Source organism: Pelodiscus sinensis, chromosome 23 (genome assembly GCF_052426305.1).
Source record: "Pelodiscus sinensis isolate ZL-2025 chromosome 23, ASM5242630v1, whole genome shotgun sequence".
NCBI lineage: Eukaryota > Metazoa > Chordata > Testudines > Trionychidae > Pelodiscus > Pelodiscus sinensis.
This window is the reverse complement of record NC_143074.1, coordinates 632,874-654,685: the sequence shown is the minus strand read 5'-3', so window position 1 is coordinate 654,685 and position 21,812 is coordinate 632,874. Positions and strand designations below refer to the sequence as shown.

The following is a 21,812-nucleotide window of genomic DNA, read 5'->3' as shown; positions in this document are numbered from 1 at the left end:
TGGCCTGGTGTCTGCTATTGAACCAGACAGCCCAGTATTTGCACCTTCCGTCCGGTTAAAAAAAAATCAGAAAATACTGGACATGTAAAATGTCCAGTATTTTCTGTTTTTCCCGGCTCAGGCATCCAACAGAAGGGTGGGTAGGGCTTGGGCTGGCTGGGGAGGATGGAGCAGGCTGGGAATTAAAGGGGCCACGACTATATTTCGGCACAGGTCAGTCCCTTTTTTTGTTGCTTTTACTGGGTTGTTGGTTTTTTTTAGCTGGGCTTTTTTTTTCTCTTCCTTTTGCTCAACAGAATTTTTTTCCTGTTTTTTTTTTGGGGGGGGGGGGTTAAACCATCTGGCAACCCTAACCATTGGTCTGACCCAGTATGGCCGTTCTTATGTTCTTAAGTTGTAGTGATGATGCTGAACATTGAAACCTTGCCAGAGCTACTCTGTACTAGGTGTTACCGCCCTGTTCCTACTCTCTAGTGCTGTCAGCAAGCCAGGCCAGAGAGCATGAGATGAGAAGAGTCAGGCTCTTGTGAGCTGCAGCTGAACATGGGACACCTTTGTGATTTCTGGGGGCAGGGACAGGTGAGAGATTCCCGGGAGAGTGAGCAGCAAATCAAGGGCAATGGCCTTACAAAGCAGTTTAATAAACCAGACTGGCAAAGGGGGTTCCATGGGAAGAAAGTCTAAGGGAAAAGGAGGAAAGATAGGACAAAAGTTGAAAGAGGCCAATAGTTCCCCATTAGGAGTTCTTTAACACCTGATAATCCAAGAGGACGCTACACAAAGTGGAACAATGGCTAAATCTCTAAGGAGGATAATAGAAATACAAGACAGGACTATGTAGCACTTTAAAGACTAACAAGATGGTTTATTAGATGATGAGCTTTTGTGGGCCAGACCCACTTCCTCAGATCAAATAGTGGAAGAAAATTGTCACAACCTTATATACCAAAGGATACAATTTAAAAAAAAAAAAGTGAACACATCATCTTGAGGTTAGGTGGTTGTCTATACAGGCAGTCCCCGGGTTACGTACAAGATAGGGACTGTAGGTTTGTTCTTAAGTTGAATCTGTATGTAAGTCGGAACTGGCGTCCAGATTCAGACACTGCTGAAACTGACCACCAGTTCTGACTTACATACAGAATCAACTTAAGAACCCCAGGCGTCCCCAAGTCAGCTGCTGCTGAAATTGATCAGCAGCTGATTCCAGGAAGCCCGGGGCAGAGCAACTCTGCCTGGGGCTTCCTGTAGTCAGCGCTGGTCAGTTTCAGCAGAAGCTGACTTGGGGACGCCTGGGGCAGAGCAGCTGGGGTGCTACTGGACCAACCCAGCAGCACCCCATCTGCTCTGCCCCAGACGTCCTGATTCAGCCGCTGCTGAAACTGACCAGCAGCGGCTGAATCAGGACCTGGGGCAGAGCAGCTGGGGTGCTGCCGGGTTGGTCCAGTAGTGCCCACGTGCACTGCAGGACCAATCGGCAGTGCCCCAGCTGCTCTGCCCCAGAGTCCAAAACAAAAGCCTGGTCTGCTGGGGGGGGGGGGGGGAGCACACTAGCTGCGCCCCCCCCCCAGCAGACCAGGGACACGGGGAGCAGAGCCGCAGCGGCAGCGGGGTGCCGCGCCTCTGAGGCTTTGCTCTGGCAAAGCCTCAGAGGTGCGGGACTCCCTGCGGCTGCGGCTTCAGTCAGGGTGCCTGTGGTCTGCTGGGGACCGTCCCCAGCAGACCACAGGCACCCGGACTGAAGCCGCAGCCGCGGGGGGTCCCGCACCTCTGAGGCTTTGCCAGAGCAAAGCCTCAGAGGCGCGGGGAACCGTCGCTGCTGCCGCTCCAGTCTGGATGCCTGTGGTCTGCTGGGGACCGTCCCCAGCAGACCACAGGCACCCGGACTGAAGCCGCAGCCGCGGGGGGGTCCCGCGCCTCTGAGGCTTTGCCAGAGCAAAGCCTCAGAGGCGCGGGGAACCGCCGCTGCTGCCGCTTTGACTGAAGCTCTGGCAAAGCCTCAGAAGCGCAGGAACCCGCCCGCTGCTGCCGCTTGGGTCCCGGTGCCTGTGGTCTGCTGGGGACCGTCCCCAGCAGACCACAGGCACCGGGACCCAAGTGGCAGCAGCAGCGGTTCCCGCGCTTCCGAGGCTTTGCTCTGGCAAAGCCTCAGAAGCGCGGGAACCCGCCCGGTGCCCCTGGTCTGCTGGAGACGGTCTCCAGCAGACCAGGGGCACCGGAGCAGCTTACGAACGGGGCTTTCTCGCCCCGACTTCCGGGGCGAGAAAGCTCCGTTCGTAAGTGCGGATCCGACGTAAGTCGGATCTGCGTAAGTCGGGGACTGCCTGTAGATATTATCAATAAACTACAGCCTATACTGGAACAGGATACTAAACTCCAAGAGACTCTGGGAGACAGACCCATAGTCTCCTATAGACAACCACCTAACCTCAAGATGATTCTTACCAACAACCACAGGACATATCACACTAATACCAACACAAGTACCTTCCCTTGCAACAAACCCCGTTGCCAGCTTTGTCCACATATATGTGTTCACTTTTTTTTAATTGTATCCTTTGGTATATATGGTTGTGACAATTTTCTTCCACTATTTGATCTGAGGAAGTGGGTCTGGCCCACGAAAGCTCATCACCTAATAAACCATCTTGTTAGTCTTTAAAGTGCTACATAGTCCTGTATTTAGTTTCAGCGACACCAGACTAACACGGCTACATTTCTATCACGATAATAGAAATAGGCATTCAAGAGGCCCAGACAGCCTCCGTGGGCCTCTGAGCAAGATATAATCAAAGAAACAAAATCAGAGGTCCACCTGTGTCTGGGCCTTCTCTCACTGTGACAGTCTGAGGCCTTGTTCTTTGGCTAGGCAGAAGGGGCAGTCCTAAGCTGGGAAGTGTCCGGTCACATTGAAATAAGGCAATATTAGACTGTTAAGGAGGCAACCCAATCTAACACCTCCAGATAAAGGACAGATCCCTGAATGTTTAAAGAAATCTTTGTTTGATAGCTCTGTCCGGCAAGAACTCACTTCTTGTTAGTTGTGGTTACTAAACCCTCATTTCTTTATTGGTTTGTCATTATGACCTCACTTTTCCTTGTTAAACTATATGGTCCCTTTCTGGCTCTTTGTTTCTGTCTGCTGTAGAATTAACTTTGCTAAGTGTAAAATCATTAAGGTGGCGGGATATAATTGGTCAAGAATTATGTTACAATGTGTTAGGATTGCAGAGTAAAATGACTGGTTAAGGCAGTGGTTCTCAAACTTTCCGGAGCCCTTTACATGCGTAAAAATTTATGTGGAGCCCCAGCGGTCCACTGATTGTATGTGTTGTACCTATCCAAGTTTCCAGTTTGTCAGCCTCGCGGAGCTGGGGCTCCGTGGAGCACAGTTTGAGAAACACTGGGTTAAAGTATAGCGAAGTAGAATTCAAGTTTTACTATCTAAACTGAGGTCACACTGGAAGTAGGGAAAGAAAATTGGGATCATTATTTGTTGGGAATTAACCATCTGCACTTCGGACGACTGGTCTTTTGCTCTCTGTTGTTGTGTCCAGAACCAGAGTGAGAGTGAAGGGAAGCCCACTAACAACTAGGAGCAAGAAGAAGATGAAGACAAGTGCAGGTCTTCTCCTTAGTGCCAAAAATTAAAATTTACTATTTTAAAATTCTGCATATTATATTTGTTAAAATGACACTACATGATCATGCTAGTTTCAATTCTTTTGGTACTTTATTTCAAACCTCCCCCCCCCCCCACACACACACAGCCTGTCCCCAATTACTAAAGGGTTAACAAACTGTGTAGTGATTAAGGAGTTAAGCCTTAGGCCATGGGAGAGCCCTGAGGCTGGAGCCCTCACTGTGGGGTGCTCACAGTAACATCTAATTATCCCATTAACCACAACATCCCTCTGTTACATCAAGGAAGGTCTTGGAGTCTCATTAGGTTCCATAGAGTAGAGCAGCCAGCTCCAGCTCCCGTCCGCGTTGACCGAGGATGGGGTGCTTATTCCTGCTTAGTGTCACTGTTGGCCTCCCTGTCCCCGCTCTGCTAGGGGCAGCCGAGACAAGCGGGGCAGGTCTGAGTGAGCTGCAGGAAGCTGATCCCAGGAGAGAGGATTGGCAGCAGGCCCTGGGCTCGGGAAGCAGCGTGAGGCTAGGCAGGGACGCTGTCCCTGCTGGGCGGAAGGCACATTGCCCAGTGTGGCAGCCACCGAGTACCCTGTGATTAGGGACCAGTGGGGGCAGTGGTGAGAGCCCCAAGAGGCCCAGAACCTCTTTTCACAGAGCGAGGAGCCCCGTCTCGCAATATGATTAATGAGACCTCACTATGGGCAGGCTGGGCTGGGAACCCTCCTAGTGGGACAGTGGGTGCACTCTCACCTCTGACTGCCCAGAGTCGGGCGTGAACCCCGGGGCTGGATCACTGGTTGATTTCCTGTGCCTGTTCGCACTCTTGGAAACTGCCACTGCCCAAAGACAGGCTCCAGGACCTTTGCCCTGACCCAGTTTGGCTCGTCACAGGTTCTGTTCCCAGACCAAATTCATGTCCCACACAGGCCACCTTTATGGATGCTTCCCTTTGAGCCAGATGCTGGTCGCCAGTGGGTGTCCATGTGGAAGTTAATCCCAAATACTTACTGAGGGGACCTGACACTATTTCCCCTCTCATATGCCCATTCCACAGCTTTCTGCCACCTGTTGTGGTGGCTCCATTTCATTCCAGGCATCACGTTCTAGTTTGGGAGAAAACCTCTGGGGTCCTTAAGCACAACAGACTGCCAACAAGGTCACTCCTAAAGGTGCATTAGCAGCACAGACTGCAGCCTAACTCCTATGTCTCCATCAAAGCTGGCTTGGTCCAGGCCTCAGGTCAGAGCTCATAGAATCATAGGACTGGAGGGGACCTCGAGAGGTCATCGAGTCCAGCCCCCCGCCCTCAAGGCAGGACCAAGCTCCGTCTACACCATCCCTGACAGATGTCTATCTAACCTGTTCTTAAATATCTCCAGAGAGGGAGATTCCACCACCTCTCTTGGCAATTTATTCCAATATTTGACCACCCTGACAGTTAGGAATTTTTTCCTACTGTCCAATCTAAACCTCCCCTGCTGCACTTTAAGCCCATTACTCCTTGTCCTGTCCTCAGAAACCAAGAGGAACAAATTTTCTCCTTCCTCCTTGTGACACCCTTTTAGATATTTGAAAACCGCTATCATGTCCCCCCTTAATCTTCTTTTTTCCAAACTAAACAAGCCCAGTTCATGAAGCCTGGCTTCATAGGTCATGGTCTCTAGACCTTTAATCATTCTTGTCACTCTTCTCTGTACCCTTTCCAATTTCTCCACATCTTTCTTGAAATGTGGTTCCCAGAACTGGACACAGTACTCCAGCTGAGGCCTAACTAGTGCAGAGTAGAGCGGCAGAATGACTTCACGAGTTTTGCTTACAACACACCTGAGCAGGCAGTTCCCACGGTTACAAGCAGACAGCTGCTAGACCAGTGCTTAGGAGAGATGTTGGTGGCCGCTGGGGTCTGGGCAACATTGCTTTGCTGCCTGTCATGCTAACGCAGGAACTTCTGGTCCCTTGGCAATGCAAATTTGTCCAGCATTATTGGCCAGCGATATGCACAGGTGTGAGACACTAGTGCCCTTTCACACACCGCTCCGTGCTTGCGAGGGAAAGGGGAAGACCATGCACACTAGCAAACAGCACCCTGGGTGAAGGCTGAATTCAGGGTTTAAACATGCTTGTTCTCAGTTACCGAGAGGAGGGGCTGAACTCAGCTGGTTACTCGTTCCTCACTCAGACAGAATGCCCATTGGCTTGGGGTCCAGAAAACAAGCGTGGCTAGTTCTGCGGGGGTAGAGGAAAGGCTGCAGTTTGCAACCAGCTTCTTTGGTTCTGCTTCTTGATTTGCAAACATTAGGTTAAAAACCTTGATTTTGCCCTTTGCTCTGTTTGCTTTTTCCCTCTCACTGTTTGGTTTAGTTAATCAGTCTTCAAACATAAACAGGCTTGGGGAGCAGCAAGAGGACCCTGGAGCCAGCCTGGCCTGGCATGGTTAAACCCTTCTCTTTTCTTTTGTAGGGCAGTAAAAGAGCCTCTGTGGGGCTGGAGGTGACGGGTCATTGTCAGTGGCTGAAACGCATGGGGGTAGCCATGAGTTCAGGGTGGCTGAGGGCTGCATTAGGCTTCCAAAAGAGGTTGCTGTGGGAGCTGATGCAAACATAAGCCTTGTTGCAATCTCTGTCCCTGGAGGAGGAACTGGGCAGTTCAGCTGTTTGTGGATTGCAGTGACCTGTCAAGCCGAATCCAATCCAAGCATAGAAACGACCCCCTGGACAACGTCTCTCTCTGGCTTCTACATCACCCCGGGAGAGAAGGCTTCTTCTGTGGGGAGTCCTTTGTTCACTGGAGGAGGAAAGTCTCACAGCAGAACATCAGGATGGGGCATTAAGGGGTCTGGGATCTGTGCCTGGCTCTGCCACAGACTCACTCTGTGACCTGAGGCAAATCCCTTCACTACAGCCCAGTTCCCCCAGCTGAAAAGTGCACACAGCCTGCTTCCCTGCATACAGAGCCACAGACCTTCTTCGCTGCTAGGCTTTTGCTTGGGACCCAGGGCCAGACAAAGCCAGTAGGCTCCTGGCCTCACTCCTGGGTCCAGACAAACGCTAGGGCTCCTGGGGCCAGTGCCAAGATGCTGAGTGGCTGAATGGCAGCGCTGCAGGCGTGTCTGATGGCACCTACATTGGAGGAGCAGAGGAGCCTTCTGTCCCAGGGGCATCCAGGGCTCAGATGGAAGGTGCCAGGACCACATTGTCCTGAGCAGCTTTCGCTCAGCATGTGCCAAGGGCTGGTCTGCCACAGGGCCCTGCAGTGTCTCCGTCTAGTCACGAGTGGCCAGTGGGTCAAATCATCCAAGTGCCCCCAGCGATGTGACCCTGAGGATTACAAGGGGGGGAGCTGGCATGGGGCAGCAGCAGGGGTCTGCCTGCCTGCACTCACCGGGGAAGCGGAGCAACCAGACCCCAGCTTGCTCCACTCGGCTCACTTTGCTTCCTGCCGTGGCGAAGCGGAGCAACCTGGCTGGGAGATGGGGGCAGGGTGGGGCAGGCTACTGGGTCACTCCACTCCCTGCAGCTCCCCCAGGTAGTACCCAGGCTGCCTTGGGCCCCGCAGACCGGTCATGATAGGGGGACTGTCCTGCCCATAGGACGGGTGGGGAAGCTTCTGTGGGGGCCTCCTAGATCGCGAGACCCAGGGCAACCCCCCCCCCCCGCGTCCTCTGGGGACTGCTGCTAACGGCCTGTAAATGCTGCTGGTTGCTACTAACCCAGTTCCTGCTCTGCCAGGGATGTTCTGTTTGCACCAAGCACTGCGGATAGGTCAAGCACCTGCAGGCCAGTTCTGTGGTGCCTCCCGCATGACCCAGGGGGCTCTGCCCCCCCAGCCTGCGCGCTCTGATTGATGGGCTGTGTGGGCTGCGCTCAGACATAGACTCTAGGATCCCAGGGTGGGCAGAGACCTCAGGAGTCAGCGAGTCCAGCCCCCTGCCCACAGCAGGACCAATCCCAACTAACTCAAGGGGCCCACCCACAGCCAGTCACCTCTTACTGTGGCCGGGGCTGGAGTTCACATTTTGCAGCATCTGTATTGCAGGGCTGAGTCTGTCCATCCCGAAGCTGAGGAGCACAAGCGACCGGAGGGCCATGCCGTTCCCAGGGTTCCTCTTCCTTCTCTTGCTTGCTGTTCTGCCCAGGACCAGAGGGAGTCCAACTTGGAGCCAAGCCAGGGAGATCCAAGTGCAGGAGAACTTCGACCCGGAACAGGTACCAGCAGGCCGGTGCTCCCGGAACCTCTCAGGAGCGTGTCAGTAGAGTGACGTGTGTTTGTCTCCAAAAACGCCAACGTTTTCAGTCACCCTCTCTCGCCCCCTTCCAACAAGAGCTGGGCCAGAGCCGGGAGGGTCTTGCTCTGACCCCCTCACTAGGGGCTGGCGTGAGCACACCGGACATTGCCTCTCACTGCAGCCCTCTGCTAGGAAGGGCTGACGCATGTGCAGAGGGGAAGTGAATGAGCGAGTCTGGGTGGGTTATCAGGCGGGGATAATGCACTTCCCCGTGCTGGGTGCCCACGCACGTGGCTGTGCCACTGGGGCTGCAGGGCTTGTCCCACACAAGGAACAACTTGCTCTGTGGGCAGAGCTGTTGCACAACCTGCCAGGTTCTGGAGCCAAAAGACTCCCTGGCAGATGCCTTTTAAGTGGCCTTTAATAGCTGACACTTCTCATGTCCATCCCGAGCAGGAATCAGGCTGCTTACCGGCTCTCGGGGTGCATCTCCAGCGCCAAGCATGCAGCTGTGCCAGGGCAGAGCCACCTTGCAGAGTTCCCATTGGCATAACAGAGCCACCTCCCCACGCAGCAGATGCTCTGTTGGCAGGGCTGGTGCAGAGCCCCCTGGGCATGGGGCCAACAAGCAGCACTAGGGAAAGGAGCGGAGCTAGGTGGTGTTGCCTCCCTGCTTCCCATGGGGGTAGATCCAGGCACCAGCTGCCCCCCGACTGCCCCTGGGGTGTGCCCCACAGTTGGGAGCTCTAATCTAGGCTTTGCATTGTGCATTAACTATGTTGTCTCTTCCGCCTTCCTCAGCCGTGGCACAAGCTCTTGGCCGGAGACATGGCTATAGGGCTGGTGCAGTGAGGCATGTGCAGCTAAGTGAAAATACTGGTCTGCAGCCCAGCGGGGAAGGAAGAGCAGCTCACCCTGCTGCCCCACGAGCATCAGGGCAGTGGGTCTGACCTGAAGTTGGGAGGGCAAAAGAAGGCGCATTAGCCAGATGTTTCTGGCTGACTGACAGGGAAATAGTTAAGGATGGTCACGTTAAAGTGCAGGTATTAGGGCTCAGAACTCATGCCCCTGGCGGATTGACCCTCTCAACACTGCCAGCGACCAGGCTGGCTGAAGACGGGCAGCTGAAGCCTGGTTCATGCTTCCAAAGCTTGCTGGGCCCTGCCCGTGAAAAGCCTGCAACCTCGCAGACTGACTTGGCGCCTGAGCTGGCCAGTGGTGCCCACGGGATCAGGCTTGTCAAGATTTTGCAAAGAGATTTGCCACTCTGCAGAAAACCCTGAAATCCCCAAAGCTCGGCCGAGGCGGAATGGGCGCAGGGTGGCAGTCACAGGCTGGGCTTTGCTTTCCCCCAGATATATGGGAAATGGTACGACATCGCCATTGGCACAACGTGCACCTGGATGAAGCAGTACAAGGACAAGTTCAACATGGGCACGCTGGTGTTGGGCCCCGGGCTGAGCAGCAATCAGATCAGCACCACTAGCACCAGGCTCAGGTAGGCTCCCAGGAACAGCCCCCCCCCCCCCCCCCCCCCACTCTGCCTGACTTTCCCAGCTGCTGCCCTCTGCTGGTCCCACTGGACAGGCCTGAAAGTCCAGTCCCTTGTGAATCTGTAAACAGAGTCAGGGGCTGTGTTTACTGCCCACTTGCTGCAATGCTGGGTATGTGGCTCTCCCTGATCCTGAAATACAACTATGTGCAGAAGGGGAATCTCTAGACCCGCGAACCCTTTGAGCTTGGCGGATGAGAGTGGAGAGTCTGGGCACAGCAGAAAGGAGCTAAAGGAGAAATTAACTCTGAATCCCAGGGATCTCTTGGTTGGAATCCAGCTGGAAGAAGGGAAGGGATTTCAATGGCTATAGAAAAACTCAGACCCCACCACAGGCTTGGTAGGGCCTTGAACAGAGTCAGGAGTTGTTGCAGCCCTGTTATCTACTCCAGCTGAGGCTTGATTCCTGTTGTGACTCATGCTGCTGTTCCTGGAGATGTCTGGGCCTTTGGACTTGGCAGCATGAAAAGCTGTTTAAATAGGCTGCTCCCTGCTTCCTGCACCACCACAGCCTTAACAGGCTGTAGAATATGAAAGAAGGAAAACCCGCTTGGTGCCTTCGCACTGGACTAGTCCTGACTTGGACCTTGCCTGCTCCCTCCTTCCTGTGGAGGGCTCAGGTGCACCAGACTCAGTGGGGCAGGAAGGGGGGAGTTGGAATCTCTTGTGGCGGAGGCAGGACCAATGGGTCCATAGGCCAGGGCACCTTTCATGCATCACTTGGCCATGACTAAAGAACTCTGGCCTGAGACTGGAGTGGGACTAGCCACTGCTGAAGTTACTAGCTGTTTTCTCTCCCTGCTCAGGCAAGGTGTCTGCACGCAAGTTATTGGCGAGTATGAAAAAACCAGCATACTTGGGAAATACACCTACCATAACCCCGGTAAGCGTGGGGAGGACACCTTGGGAAACGCACCTACCGTAGCCCCGGTAAGGGTGGGGAGGACACCTTGGAAAACGCACCTACCGTAGCCCCGGTAAGCGTGGGGAGGACACCTTGGAAAACGCACCTACCGTAGCCCCGGTAAGGGTGGGGAGGACACCTTGGAAAACGCACCTACCATAACCCCGGTAAGCGTGGGGAGGACACCTTGGGAAACGCACCTACCATAGCCCCGGTAAGCGTGGGGAGGACACCTTGGGAAACGCACCTACCGTAGCCCCGGTAAGCGTGGGGAGGACACCTTGGGAAACGCACCTACCGTAGCCCCGGTAAGCGTGGGGAGGACACCTTGGGAAACGCACCTACCGTAGCCCCGGTAAGCGTGGGGAAGACACCTTGGAAAACGCACCTACCGTAGCCCCGGTAAGCGTGGGGCGGACACCTTGGGAAACGCACCTACCGTAGCCCCGGTAAGCGTGGGGCGGACACCTTGGGAAACGCACCTACCGTAGCCCCGGTAAGCGTGGGGAGGACACCTTGGGAAACGCACCTACCGTAGCCCCGGTAAGCGTGGGGAGGACACCTTGGGAAACGCACCTACCGTAGCCCCGGTAAGCGTGGGGAGGACACCTTGGGAAACGCACCTACCGTAGCCCCGGTAAGCGTGGGGAGGACACCTTGGGAAACGCACCTACCGTAGCCCCGGTAAGCGTGGGGAGGACACCTTGGGAAACGCACCTACCGTAGCCCCGGTAAGCGTGGGGAGGACACCTTGGGAAACGCACCTACCGTAGCCCCGGTAAGCGTGGGGAGGACACCTTGGGAAACGCACCTACCGTAGCCCCGGTAAGCGTGGGGCGGACACCTTGGGAAACGCACCTACCGTAGCCCCGGTAAGGGTGGGGCGGACACCTTGGGAAACGCACCTACCGTAGCCCCGGTAAGCGTGGGGCGGACACCTTGGGAAACGCACCTACCGTAGCCCCGGTAAGCGTGGGGCGGACACCTTGGGAAACGCACCTACCGTAGCCCCGGTAAGCGTGGGGAGGACACCTTGGGAAACGCACCTACCGTAGCCCCGGTAAGCGTGGGGAGGACACTCCACTTCTCTCCTAGAGCTGTGTGTACTTAGGTGCGAAGTGTATATTCAAAGAGAAGGGGCAGCCGCCCCTAGGAGTAATGGGCTGGAGTGAAGAGAAGGCAAATACTTCCCAGGTAGCTGGTTGCAAAGTATAACATGGAACCACAATAGAGACGGCGGAGCAGCCCCCCATCGGGAGTGGTGGAAGCTCCAGGCCTCATGCCCCTGACACCTAGGCTTTGGAATAAAAGCCAATAGTGCAGGACTAAGCAGTCCCAGATCTTCCTCCTCTCGTTCGAGGGACCAGCCAGCAGTGGCAATGAGAAGAGGCCTGTCAGTTTCTTGCTCGTGAGTTGTCTGTCTACGGCCCATGGATGCAGGGGAGGTATTTGGGTAGCAAATGAGAGGAATGCAGCAGTGAAATCAGGCGCTGTGCAGGGTAGCCATGGGGCCCTGCACGATGGTACATTCCAAGATGTAGCTTAAGATGTGGCTACCTAAACTCCCAGGAACTAGCCCAGGCTGGGGCCCTGGCTCAGCTGCCTCTCTTCATCCGGCCCATTTGCAAAGGCCAGATGAAGCCGTATTCATTGCAGACATTCACAGACAGCTGTGTCTTTCCATTTCTGCAGGCTGGAATGTGACCATCAACTCCTATGTGGTGCACACCAACTACAAGGAATATGCCATCATTCTAATGCAGAAGAAAAGTAGCTTGGGCCTGACAATTACAGCCAAACTCTACGGTACATGTCTGACTGGGGCATCAGACAGGCATTAGCAATGAGCTCAGACCTTGGCAGTCACCAGGGGATGTCAGTGGGGCTGGGGCTCCCCCCTGTTCCAAAGGGGGAGTCTGGCCCACTGGTGAGGCCACCAACTGTCCAATCGCACTACTTGGGGTGGCTTTGGCAGTGCCAGCTCAGGACAGGCTGGGGCCGGGCTGGCAGGACTGAGGGGTTGTACAAACACAGGCTCTTCCAAGCACTTGACCTCCGCAGGGGCCAAAGCTCTGACCTGAATGAAGCTGGTTCCACACCTGAGCTGCCGGGGGTGGGGGCTGCCCCGACCTTGCTTTAGCTAGAGGAGCTTTGGGGGAAGGAAGTGTGTGGGGGGCGGATTCTGGCCCCTCTCCCAACCTGTGCCCCCTTCTCACACCTGCTGACATTTGGGTTCTCTCCAGGCAGAAGCCCAGAGCTGCGAGAAGGCCTCATTGTGGATTTCAGACAGTTTGCTCGAGAGATGGGGATTCCTGAGGACGCCATTTTCATCATGATTAATAAGGGTAATTGGGGTGCTACTGCAGGGACACCTTCTCTCCCTGGCCGCAGGCATCTCCGTGGCCTGTCTGTCCTGTGACTTGTGCCGCAGGCCATAGCGGGGAGGGAGAAAGCAGCATGGCTGGTGGGAAGAGCAGAGCCAATAGCTGGAGGTTGGAAGGGAGGCAGGAGACTGGAGGCAGGGAGAAAGTTCTCTGGCAGTAGCAGAGAGCAGCTGTCTGGAGAAATGGCAATGGGACCATCTCTGACTGGATCAGACCCCCAGGCCTGGGCTCTCCTGAGCCCCACGGGCCTGCAGACCCCCAAGAACAGTCATGAGATGGGCACGGGATAGTTAGATAGCTCCAGGCTATATAGTGCATTCCCAAGCAGCCTTGTACCTCACTAGCTTGTCACCATTCACAGCCCTAATGTGGCACCAGCACCCTCGCTTGGCCTTGGGTCATTGCCCCACACACGCTGCCCAGCTCCTGAGTGCTCTGGGAGGGCGATAGCTCCTCCCACTCATGCTCCCTACCGGTGAGGCTGCCCAAACCCAAACACCCTTGCCCCATCCACTGTCCTGCCCCTTTGCTGAGGCCCTGCCCTGTTCACTCCCTCCCCCTCCCTTTCCCCAGGGAGGTAGGGGGTTGGGATGTGAGAGGGGGTGTGGACTCTGGTTCAGGGTGTGGGAAGGGCTCCCGTCAGGGGCAGGGGGTGGGGTGCAGGAGACATTGTGGGCCTTGGGCTGGGGTGGGGACAAGGAGTTCAGGGTGTGGGAGGGCTCCCATCAGGGGCAGGGAGTTGGGGTGCAGGAGGCAGTATGGGCCCTGAGAGGAAGTTTGGGTGCAGCAGAGGGCTCAGGGCTGGGGTGTGGGATGTGGTGCAAGCTCCAGCTGATCAGAGCTTACCTCAGGCAGCCTCTGGAAGATGGGACATGTCCCTGCCGCTTGTTGGCTCAGGGGCAGCCAGGGGGCTCTACACCCAGCCCCTGCCTGCAGGCACCCTCCCCACAGCACTCCCCGGCTGAGGCTCCTGGCCTATGGGAGCTATGGAGTCAGCACTCCAGCTTGCAGAGATACCAGGTTGTCCCTGCACCAGGAGCTGGCCATGCTGGCTACTTCTAGGAGCTGCATGGAGCCAGGGCAGGCAGAGAGCCCACCTGAGCCCCACTGCCTGTTAAAATCACCTGGATTGCTTGCAGTCCCAGCCAGGAGATTGCAGCTGATTCTGGGCGACTCCAGCCAATGTTCCCTCTGATCTTTTCTATCCATGTGCAGAATAATTTTTTATGCAAACCAAGACACGTGCAGATGTGAACCACTAGTAGAAACACAACCTAGCCGTGGGTGTTTTGCTAATCAGCTGGGCAGCACTAGAATCTCTCCTGATTGGCTGCACAAGTGCCCAGGGACCACTGCTCACAGCCAGTCCAGGAGCGATGGGGTCAGTTCCCGCTGCTGAGCCAGCCAGAATTCCCGCAGGAACTCTTGTGCTAGTTGAGGTGCCCGGTGAATGACAGCTGCATCCCTCCACCTCTCACCTGTTTGGTGCCGTGCCCAGCAGTGCATTGAGGAGGAGAGGGGCACAGAGTGTACCAGCGTGCTGGCTGGCTGAGTGCACAGTGAGGGGAGGGCTGTAAGCAGCTGCTGTGGGGGATGAAAGGCTGCTGAGGGTCCAGAGACCAGGCACTTGCCTCAGCCAGGGAGCTGGGAAGGTGAGACCATGACCAAGCAGGGGAATGAATTCAAAGACCCAAGACCTGGAGCCTGGGAGCAGGCAGAGGAACCTTGTGTTGTGTTGTGAGGGCTTTGGTGCAGATTTTGAGCGCTGTTTGCAGTTTATTTCATATGAATAAACCCAGCTCTCAAGGAGGGTTCCACCTGGAAGACGTTTGATGTAAACACTCCAGCAGGGAAAACGGAGGCAGACTGTCCCTAGTGTCATCCTCAAGGGGCTGTGTGGACTGTGGCATCAGAAGGGCTGACCGCCTAGGAGTCACAGTCCCTCTGATGGTGAGCTCCGTGAGGATACGGAGGTAACTGCTTGGCCCTGCCCGGCATGGGGGAGGCCTTGGTCAGAGGGCTAGGTGCTGCTCTGGGCCAGATTGGCGGGAGGCCAGAGAAGAGGAACAAAACTGATGAAAGGTTTGGAAAGCCTGAACTGTGAGGAAAGGTCCAGAAATCTGGGTCTGCTTAGCCTCAAGGAAAGACGACTGGGGGGGATCTGATATGGGCTTCAGCCCTGTGATGGACTGATGCCAAGATCTGTGTCCAGGAAGGCAGGACAGGAAGTATTGGGGCAACATGCAGCACTAGGACTGGGGAGGGCGGAAGGTGCTGCCCCCCCCTGGTGTCTGAAGGGGTAAGGACATCGGGGTGAGCTAGTGGCACTTACTCTGGCCTCTCGAGGTCCCTGCCAGCCCCACACCGCTCTGTCCCATTAGCAGAGCTGCTCTTGCTGTACAGCTCTATCTCAGGTGAAGTGTGGGTGAGTAGAGGCCAGGAAAAGAGCATGAGAAATCCCAGCCATGCAGAGCAGGTCTCGGCTGCTCTGTCCACGTGTGCCCTGGAGACAGGGCTGTGTTGACACCTATACAGCATGGTCCCTGAGAGCCTCACCAGCCTGTTCCCTACCAATGTCTGACCAGTGCCTGGGGCTGCCTTCCCGGTTTGGCTGGTTGGGAGGTGCCAAAGGCCCATTCCTCCTGCCCTGGCTCCACCCGCCTGCGCCCTTTCCAATTCCATGTACCTCAGCCTCAGCCTGGCCCCGAGGCGGGATTCCCAGGCTTCACTCTGACAGGAGGGAGCATGGGGCCTCCCAGAAGCCAGCTGTGTTTGTCCCCATAGATGCGCCAGGCTCTGACACAGGCAGACTGGGCAGGGTTGGGCAGGCCCATTGGATCTGCTCTCTCCAACAACAGCTTCCTCTCCTAGCTCCCTTTGTGCTGACGCTCTCCTGTCCCCTGTGCAGGTGAATGTGTTCCCAGTGAGGCCCAAGTGGAAGCCCAGGTGAGTTTCTGGCACTCGACCCTTCAAGCTGAATGCCCTGGGTCTCTGGCGCAGGGCACTAGTGCGAGAGGCATCCCCCAGAGCATGTAGCCAGGTTAGCCAGCACCTGCTGCTCAGGTAGGCTGGGGAGATGGTCCTTGGAAGGGATGAAATGGGTGCGGGGCAAGCTGCCCAGCCGAGGCAAGTTCCCATCGCGATGCTGCTTTGTTGCATTTGAGGTCCCGTTAACGTTCCATGTTTGGTGCAAGTAGCCAGTTCCGGAGCTGGGAGTCGCCTCCTCCCGTTTGCCCCGTGGGTTCAGAGGGGCCCCCTTCAAGGACACGATTTGTCCTTTCCAGCCCTTGGGGCTGAGCTCTCAGAGGGGATAGTTGAAGGGCTGCTGGCACCAGGTTGTGTCAGCTGCAGTGGAGGTTATTTGTGAGACACTTGCTCACTAATAAGTAGTCTGAGACACCAAACTAATGGCTTGCAGGGGCTAGCAGCTGGCCAGGAACTTTTAGGTGACAAATAGGTGAAAACCCCCATGTCCCATTGCCTGTCCCAGAGCCTGGCTGGTGACAAATTGGAGGAGGACCTAACCTACTTTTTCACACAACACATATGTAGCCAGTGGAACTCCCTGCTACCAGATATCATAGAGGCCAAGAGCAGAGCCAAACTTCAGTGACTGGCACTGGCCATGGGCCTGCCATTTGCCTGTGGAGTCCCTGAATTCGCTGCCATATTAAGGGAGACATTGGGATTTGTGGCTCACAGCTGTTCCTAATGGGTGCTCTTTCTTCTGTGAGCAGAGGGCTCGAAGAGCTGTCCTGCCTGAGGAGGAGGGCTCTGCTGCCGGCCCGCTGCCAACGTTCATCAGCAGAAAGGAAGGTCTGTATTAAGCTGGGCTCCCAGTGGGGTGAGATGAAGTTATCGCATTCGGGGGGAGGGGGGGGTGAGGAGCTGGAGTACTTGGATGGGGACTCACCTTCTCCTGGGCCCTGGAAAAGGGCTGGCTGTGCACAGACCTCAGTGGGAGCAGAAACAGAGTAAATTCATGTTGGAAACTTCAACTTTCCCTTGCCAGAGCTTTTCTAGGCAGCCAGATGCTATTGCTTTAAGGCCTGTGGCCTCAGGACCTTCTAGGGCCACTGGCAACTTCACTGGGACCCGTGAGAGTCTTCGGCGGGACTCCACTCCACAGGCTGCAAACCTGGGCAGAAAGCAGCACATGGAAAGGGGAGATGGAGGTTTGGGGCGAGGCTCTGTCCCCGGAGAGATGGGGATGGGGACAGGGACGCTACGTGGTGTAGTTCTGTGACTCACTCAGGTCTCCCACTTGATGTGCTCAGATTTCTGCCTGCTGAATAAAGAAGTGGGCCCCTGCATGGGGATGAACATTCGGTTCTTCTACAACTCCTCTTCTATGGCCTGTGAGAGCTTCCACTATGGTGGCTGCCTTGGGAACGGGAACAACTTCCCTTCTGAGAAGGCATGTCTGCAAACCTGCCGAACCGAGGGTAAGGGGCAGCCCTTGCAGACAGTCACGTGGACATTAGTCTCTGACAAGTGCAGGAGGGGCAGCTTCTGACATCTCTGTCCCGTGTGGCCCCAGCCTCCTGCTCCTCACACCTGGTTGAATGAGGAGGGATGCCATGGAAGGGCGGGGATGGGGTTGGGATAGGGAGGGATACAAAGAGGAGTATGATGGGTGGGAAGTGAGGATGTGGTGTGGGGGAGTAGGGATGGGGAGGGATGACATGAGGGAAAGGGGGGGAGGTGGGAGGGGAGGGGTCACATGAGGGGAAGGGAGTGCAGGGAGATCGGAACGGGGAGGGGGTGACGTGGGGAAGGAGGGTGCAGAGGGATCAGAACGGGGAAGGGTGATGTGGGGAAGAGGGGGAGTTGGGAAGGGAGGGGTGACATGAGGGGAAGGGGTCATAGTTGGGAGGGGAGGGGTGACGTGTGGGGAAGGGAGGTACAGGCAGACTGGAACAGGGAGGGGTGACGTGGGGAAGGGGATGTGTGTAGGAGGGGAAGGAGATGGGAGGTGGGAGGGGAAGGAGATGCAGGGCGATCAGAAGGGGGAGGGATGACGTGTGGGGAAGGGAGGTACAGGCGGACTGGAACGGGGAGGGGTGATGTGGGAAAGAGGAGGTGTGTGGAAGGGGAAGGGGATGGGAGGTGGGAGGGGAACGGGATGCAGGAGGATCGGAACGGGGAGGGGTGACGTGGGAAAGGGGACGTGTGTAGGAGGGGAAGGGGACGGGAGGTGGGAGAGGAAGGGGATGCAGGGGGATCGGAACGGGGAGGGGTGACGGGAGGAGGTGGGGGCGGATATTCCACAGCCAGGATAGTGGTGGTGACTGGAGCCTCCGGGGTTCCTTTTGGCCTGGGGGGTCTGGTGCAAAGGCAGACCCTGAGCCACTGCAGGGCCCCCTCTCCTCGGCCCCGGCCGCGCTGGCAAGCAGGGGCTGTTGCATCCTTCCCCTTGCCCTGCTCGCTCTGTAGCTGGGCTCCAGGTTCTCAGCTCCCTGCCTCTTGTCTCCCTCCCCAGCGGCCTGCAGGCTGCCCATCGTGGCAGGGCCCTGCCAGCAGCCAGTGATGCTCTGGGCCTTCGATGCGAGCCAGGGCAAGTGCACCACCTTCCATTACGGCGGCTGCCAGGGCAACGGGAACAAGTTCTACTCGGAGAAGGAGTGCAGGGAGTACTGCGGGGTCCCGGCAGACGGTACGCCCCTCCCGCCCCTCCCTCGCCCCCACCAGCAGACGCTCCGCCCTCCGCTCCCAGAGCCTCTTGCCAGCAACACAAACTCTCTTTCAATCCCCTGCTTCGCCCCTCCCACCTTGCTGTGCCCCAGCCCTGCCCCCACCCTTTCCCCAGGCTTCCCCTTGCACCCTCACCTCCCTGCCAGGGAACAAGGATGGGAAGGGGGGAGCTGGCTGCCGGGGAGTGCTACCCACCCTCATTCCCCTTCCTGTCCTGTGGCTGCACACAGGCCCCCTGGGGTCAATGTTCTCACCTGGAACCTCCTTTTCTTCCCTCAGTCTCCTCTGGTGTCTGGCTTTGCGTGTGTCACGGAGTGCGGGGGCGTCACCCCGTCCTCAGTCACACGTTATTTGTTGACAGGGACAGACACAGTGTAGCACAGACATGTTACAGGGACCAGGAGCATTCAGTACAATCCATCTTGGGGATAAGGGGGCCCAGAACCAGGCCCCCCAAGCCAGCTAGACTCTTCCCTAAACCAGGCAAAAACTAACTCACACCCCTGGTCCCAGCCTGTAGGCAGCCCTGCCTCGTCCTCGCTGTTATCTGCTATCACCTGGTCCTCAGGCCCTGAGAGACTGACATACTTCCCCAGTGAGTTGCGCCCAGCCTTTCCCTCCTCATCCACATAGCGTTACAGTGCCCAGAGAAACTGAGGCATGCACACGCACGCGCACACACACACAAGGGCTACGTCTAGACTGGCACGATTTTCCGCAAATGCTTTTAACTGAAAAGCTTTTCGGTTAAAAGAATTTTCGGAAAAGAGCGTCTAGATTGGCACGGGACTTTTTGCACAAAACAAATCTGAGCTGTGTACACTGGCCCGAACGGGAGCAGAATAGTATTTCCGCAAGAAGCACTGATTTCTTACATGAGATCGTCAGTGCTTTTGCGGAAATTCAAGCGGCCAGTGTAGACAGCTGGCAAGTTTTTCCAGAAAAGCAGCTGCCAGTCTAGACACAGCCACGGAGTTACGACTGGACAGTAGGATCACATGCAGCATAACAAAGCAAACAGAGTGAATACAGTCTCCACTACACCACATCCTGCCCCTCCGCTGGGTGAGCAGAGTGAGCCATTGCAAACCAGAACAAGCCCTGGCTTTGCACTAACGTGCAGTGGCCGGGAAGTGGGCATCAGGCCTGCGGGCAAAGGGGCAGCTGTTCCGGAGCCAGCGACTCAAAGGGGCCTAGTCCTGGCTGCTGCTGCAGTGACAGTGGTGGTGGCTGGAGCGCCGGGCCCTTGAAATCGCTGCTGGTGTGAGGCGAAGTGCAAAGCGCTCCCAGTGGCACTGAGGGCTGTCTGTGACTCAGCATGGTGCTGAAGGCTGCCGGCCCTTGGCCCCGTCCCGTCCAGGAGTGCAGAGCTGTGCCCTCTACCTTGCCCAGGGGCTGGCAGAGGCTATTGCACCCGTGGTGGGCACCCACGCCCTGTGATGAAAGCGAGAGCCATGCCTAGTAGTTAATGCAGGAGCTGGTAGCCAGGAATTGGTGCCCAGGCTCAGAGCCAGCGGACAGGGTCAGACGTCAGGCTGGGGTCACTGGAGTGGACTGGGAATGAACAAGGGCTATCAAAGCCAGGAGCGCGAGCTTTGAGATGCCGCTGTTGCTGCTGTGCTTAAGCGCGGCCTGTTGGCTTTTCTCACTTGCTGCAGACCAGCTGTGCTTGTTCGGTTGCCCAGAGGCTGCTCTGTGGCAGGCCCTGCTTCCTGCCATGCAGCACTTTTCACCAGTTCTTTAGGTCCTTGCAGAATGGGCTGCTCCTTTCAGTAGGCAGGGAAACTGAGGCATGCCACACAGACAGGCTAATTCAAAGTTGGTGCCTACAGTTAGGTAGCTAAACCCTTATCTAAGGCTGGGGGCTCCTAAGGCAGCAGCACGCATTTCAGAGGCCCCAAGTCCCTGCAGCTCACACCAGAAAATCGGGCTGGCTCTCCTGACAGTGGTCCTGGTTTATGGCTCTAACTGCAGGCACCTGCATTCGAAGATGTCTATGTGACTTCTTCAAGGTCACGGGAGTCAGTGGCAGAAACAGAACTTAGGTCTCCTTTTGGCCACTTCCCTACTCTAGCCAGTAGGTGCTACTCCCCTCCGAAGCGGTCGTGAATGCATTACTAGCTCTGCTCCATGATGCGCTTAGCTCTGAACTGCTGTTGGCACATAGGGCTTCATTGAACCACTTGGCTTCTGCCTCCCAGCTCTGCCAGGTGCACGCTGGCACTCCCTGCTGAGCGCCAAGGCAGAGGACTGGTGCTGGGATGAGCTACCACTCGAGCGGTGTGGGTAAGGGTGTAAGGCAGCCATGTCTGTGATGGAGGGGCAGGTCTTGCAGCTCACCTGTTCCCCACTACATGCACCCAGGGCCAGGTGAAGCTGTAGCTACTGGCCAGCAGCTGAGCTATTGCTCTGGACTTTCACATGCAGAGCAGCTGCCTACCAGCTATCGCCACCTTTCTGCAGGAGAGGCCCCGTCATGCTGGCCTTGAGTGCAGAGCATTGGGCCTGGTAGGGAATGTGACATTGGCTCAGGAGGATGTCGGTCCTTTGGTGACAACAGATCCGTTAACCCCCCCCCCACACACACACACATGAGGAGACATTCCAAGGGGACTGTGATTGCAGCTGGGGGCAGGCTAATCTCAGTAGGCAGCAGCTGGGCCCCTGCTGCCTGGCCTGGGTGGGCAGCGATGTGCTTTCCAGCACAGCTAGACACACACTAGCTCTGCTTGAAAATGGCAGGGAGCTGGGGCAGCTTGGGCTCACCACCAGCGTTTGTCACCAGGACTCCAGGCAGTCTTGTAGCCAGCCGAGCTGCTGCCTGTGCAGCTATTTAGCATGCTGGCTTGAGCCGAGCTCGGGGGCTGTTACCTGTGCTGGAAAGTGTGAGCCCAGGCCCGGTGACCCTGCTGACTGTCAGGAGGTCATGCTGATCCAGATGAAAGGAAGGGTTTCCTAATTCGACATCTGTACTGACTGAACAGTTCTGGTGTTTGTGGGACAACCAGCAGCGGGATGCCTGGCCAGCTGTCACTGGGCACAATGCCAAGGCCTCTGGCTGCCCGGTGCTGCCTGGGAAAAAGCTGCACAGCTCTGTAGAGGTATGCCTTCTCTCTTTTCTTACAGGAGAAGAGGAGTTTCTGGGGTTGAACAACTGAAGGGAACACAGGGAGGGGCAGCTGGAATCGCAGAATAAGCCCCAAGAGCAGCTCCTGGGAGGAGAATGTTGGGAATCAAGTTTGTGCTGATTGTGTGTAGATTGGGCTCCATGCACAGGAAATGTCTCTAAAAGGAACAGTAATAAATGAGCAGTGTACATGCTTCCCCTCTTGGTCCTCCCCCCTCGCCCATCACCAGGGTGCACAAGTGTTGGCCATAATCAGCTGTGGGAGGCAGCCCTGAGAGCCACGCTCCCCC

The 21,812-nt window shown here is 56.3% G+C and overlaps 1 protein-coding gene across 1 annotated transcript; it reads left to right on the top strand.

Moving 5' to 3' along the window:
* Positions 1-7,624: 7,624 nt before the first annotated feature.
* AMBP (alpha-1-microglobulin/bikunin precursor) lies at positions 7,625-21,716 on the top strand. Its single transcript, XM_075905281.1, has 10 exons — positions 7,625-7,841; positions 9,217-9,359; positions 10,220-10,296; positions 12,010-12,123; positions 12,561-12,662; positions 15,610-15,647; positions 16,439-16,517; positions 16,979-17,146; positions 18,184-18,357; positions 21,522-21,716. The coding sequence occupies exons 1-10, from the start codon at positions 7,722-7,724 to the stop codon at positions 21,551-21,553; spliced, it is 1,047 nt and encodes a 348-aa protein (XP_075761396.1). The 5' UTR covers positions 7,625-7,721; the 3' UTR covers positions 21,554-21,716.
* The last annotated feature ends 96 nt before the right edge of the window (positions 21,717-21,812 follow it).

Coding starts and splice junctions, on each gene's coding strand:
- AMBP (XM_075905281.1), top strand. CDS start 7,722: ATGCCGTTCCCAGGGTTCCTCTTCCTTCTCTTGCTTGCTGTTCTGCCC. Junction 10,297..12,009: donor ATACACCTACCATAACCCCG/GTAAGCGTGGGG, acceptor CCATTTCTGCAG/GCTGGAATGTGACCATCAAC. Junction 12,663..15,609: donor TTTCATCATGATTAATAAGG/GTAATTGGGGTG, acceptor TCCCCTGTGCAG/GTGAATGTGTTCCCAGTGAG.